Source organism: Arachis ipaensis, chromosome B06 (genome assembly GCF_000816755.2).
Source record: "Arachis ipaensis cultivar K30076 chromosome B06, Araip1.1, whole genome shotgun sequence".
NCBI classification, from domain to species: Eukaryota; Viridiplantae; Streptophyta; class Magnoliopsida; order Fabales; family Fabaceae; genus Arachis; species Arachis ipaensis.
The window spans coordinates 104,648,468-104,651,604 of NC_029790.2; the positions used below are offsets into that span (position 1 = coordinate 104,648,468).

The following is a 3,137-nucleotide window of genomic DNA, read 5'->3' on the forward strand; positions in this document are numbered from 1 at the left end:
TAAATTTTTAAACGATAAAAAATATAATTAAAAATTTGATCAAATTATAAATACAAATTGAATAATTACAAATAAAAATAAATAAGTGCTTATAAAGTGGTGTGGAAAAGGTAGAATATCTTATTAACAATATAAAAATTAACTACCTTGATTTTCTAGCTAGTTACGCACATAAATTTGGCTCTTAAGTGTCTATAATCTTGCAATTCCATCTGAAGTGACAAAATCAGCTAGACCCCCCTAAGTCATCAAACATAAACTCCCAAGGACCTAGGTAGAATTCTTGGGTTTGAATCTCATCAATTTTTTTAATAATGGAATAGCTAGGACTAGGAGAAACACCTATTAGCATAGTCACACTGGCTTCCCATCATATACATTATGCAATGATTTAAAAGCCAGAAAGGACCACACAAGCAGACATTTACTACTATATCAAGAAAGGTCCCAACTTCATGGATCAAATTAAAAGTCATCACAGGACTGCTGTCTAGTGGGGGTAGTTACTAATCTTTTATAATAAGGGGGTCCGGTACAACCCTTAGAAAAAATAAAAATTGATTCCCCACAAATCAACCCTTTATGTTGCATAACTATGTGTACTAATATAGGTATGGCCACCATCCATTATTTAGAGGTGACCCTCTCCTACCCCCAACTATTTCCCACTATTCTTGATAGTTAAGGTGCAATTTTTATTACTTAAATCCTTTTGGTAATTATCATGTACTAAGTCTAGGTTGACTTCGACCCATCTCGAACTCCCATTCCCAGTAGCTCTAATTGTAATTTGCATATGAAAAGCATGAAATAATCTATCATCTTTAAACTTTTCTTGAAACTTTAGTTCATAAGTTTTTAATACTAAGTGCAATTAGTTTATGGCATCATTCTATGTACTAGGAAAATAAAATCTAAATCTAATAAAAAAATAGTTCAGTGCATAAGTATTCTGCGTTAACGCAGAAATTGAAGAAGGACTGCATTCAAAGAGTGTAATGTACGCAGATAATTATTAATGGCTATTTCCACGGATTGAACATGTAATTCCGAGGTCATATGAAGATAACTCAACTATTTAAATCTAATAAAGATTAAAAGAAAAAAACTTAGTTAACCCCTGTTTTAATTATAATTTGCTAATGAAAAAGCAAGCAACTCAGTAGTAGTCAAAAGTTTAGAATGTAAAAGAAGAAGAAGAAGAAAGAACATACATCTTTTCTATATATTGCTCCTTGGAAGTAGAGAAGAGTTGTACGGCTATCAAAGGTAGATGAATCGTTTTCATAGCATTCAACAACATGCTTGTAAGGTGCAATCACATCTTTCTCAACATTTGCAATGTTGGGAGGATACCTTCCGAAATCCGAAAGTATGAAGGTAGCAGGCCACAATTTCATCCTTGCATCCAACATACTATTCGGATGATGTGCTAAGATCACATGATCCCTCCCCCCTGACCTCTTCCATTCTAATTGCGCCGTCACGAATTTCACCACTTTCTCCTGAAGCACCTTGTTATTGCTTCTCTTCTCGTGCGGATCGGTTCGTGAGAACCGGTTGTAGCTCAGAGAAGAGAAGAATGGGACGAATATGACGTCGGCTTCGCTCGAGTTATGAACTCGGATTGCACTTCTTGAATCCGAGGGTTCAGGTAGTTGCTCTGAAGCAAGAAGATCCAGAGTAAGCCAATACTCTATGCTATGCTGCAAGTTCAATCCACCAGGGTAATGTGGTAATTTTGTTCTGAGATCAGGCCAAACACCATGCCCTTCTTCTTTCCAATCCAATAGTCCAAAATGAAACTCAGAAGGTAAATCATACATGAAAATTTTCAGGACACTTTTTTTGCCACTTGTTCTTGGTTTGGTGCTGCATTTTCCAGAATCATTTGTTTCGTCAGGCAATGTTTTCTTAGTCTCATGGCTAGTTGGTTCTAAATCTTGTTCATTGCCGAGGATTGCACGGTTTCCAAACGGAGACTCGGTGTTCATGGTGGAGAATTGATTGGAATCAGGTAACGCATTGCGGTCGATCGCATTAGGATTGTCCTCCGGTCGGGTGGATCGGAGAATGAAGAGCCATGACATCATGAACAACATAGTTATCAATGAAAAGAAGGAGAGTAAGGAGTTTCTAGAAACAACCTTGAAATGTGAGTGTGACACATTCCTCTCAGCCATTGTTATAGTGTAATAATAGCATTCCAACCAAGTTTCACTATGTTATTTGAAATAATAATTAACCATGGATGATATGTTAACATGGTTGCACATTGAAATTGTCCACATTCCTTCAAAAGGAAAAAGGAAGAAAAGGGCTGAAACTCAAGTTGAAAAACTTTATGGGGGTATGATTCAAAAACACTTGAAAATAACACTACAATTCTACAAAGGTTGGTATTACCTTAATTAGTAGTTATTTTGGTCACGGAAGATCTTTGTCTGATTGTGTTGTTGTGTTTTCTTTTTTTGTGATATGATGCAAAAGTTGGAGATGGAAGAAGGAGGAGGAAGCGTGGGAATAGGGTCTTAACTGTGGAAGCGTTCTTCTAAGCTTAAGAGGTCTCCATTATTTTAGTATTTTGTGTCTATTGGAAACAACTAACGAGCAACTACACCAAACTCTGCCTCCTTTCTTCTCAATTTTCAACACTGAATCATGTGCTAACACATCATCCAATGGAAAAATATTTAATGTAACAAATTTTATAATCACCTGCTGAATTCAAAACATACTCAAATAGTCGGTACTATTACTAAAACGTTAGGAAATTGTATTTAGTTGTATGACTATACTACATATATAATTTTTATATTAACTATGTGAATGATTATCTAAAACAATAGATGTGACTAAATGATTGTACAAAATATTTTATACTATTAATATATCAAAATTAACTTCTTTATATAATAAATTTGCTTATTTATTTGTTCTGTGGGATGATTAATAGGTTCAATATAGTAGGTTTCATTATTTTATATAATCACTTTTTTTATGGGGTAGCACTTCGGGTAAGACCGTCCCTACGTGAGGACAAATATCATGGGACGGCAAAATTTTACGTCATCGAAGTTTCAACTAGTCCGAATTGAATATAGGGATACTACTAAAAAACTTCTATGGTAAAAATT

The 3,137-nt window shown here is 34.8% G+C and overlaps 1 protein-coding gene across 1 annotated transcript in view; it reads right to left on the reverse strand.

Moving 5' to 3' along the window:
• The window catches only part of LOC107604757 (probable arabinosyltransferase ARAD1), a 3,983-nt gene extending 1,323 nt beyond the window's left edge, over nt 1-2,660 (reverse strand). Inside the window, exons 1-2 of the mRNA XM_021104723.1 lie at nt 2,407-2,660; nt 1,215-2,293 (exon numbers count right to left, since the gene is read on the reverse strand). Of these exons, the coding sequence (XP_020960382.1) occupies nt 1,215-2,183 (969 nt within the window). The 5' untranslated portion in view covers nt 2,184-2,293; nt 2,407-2,660. The remainder of the gene's footprint in view (nt 1-1,214; nt 2,294-2,406) is intronic.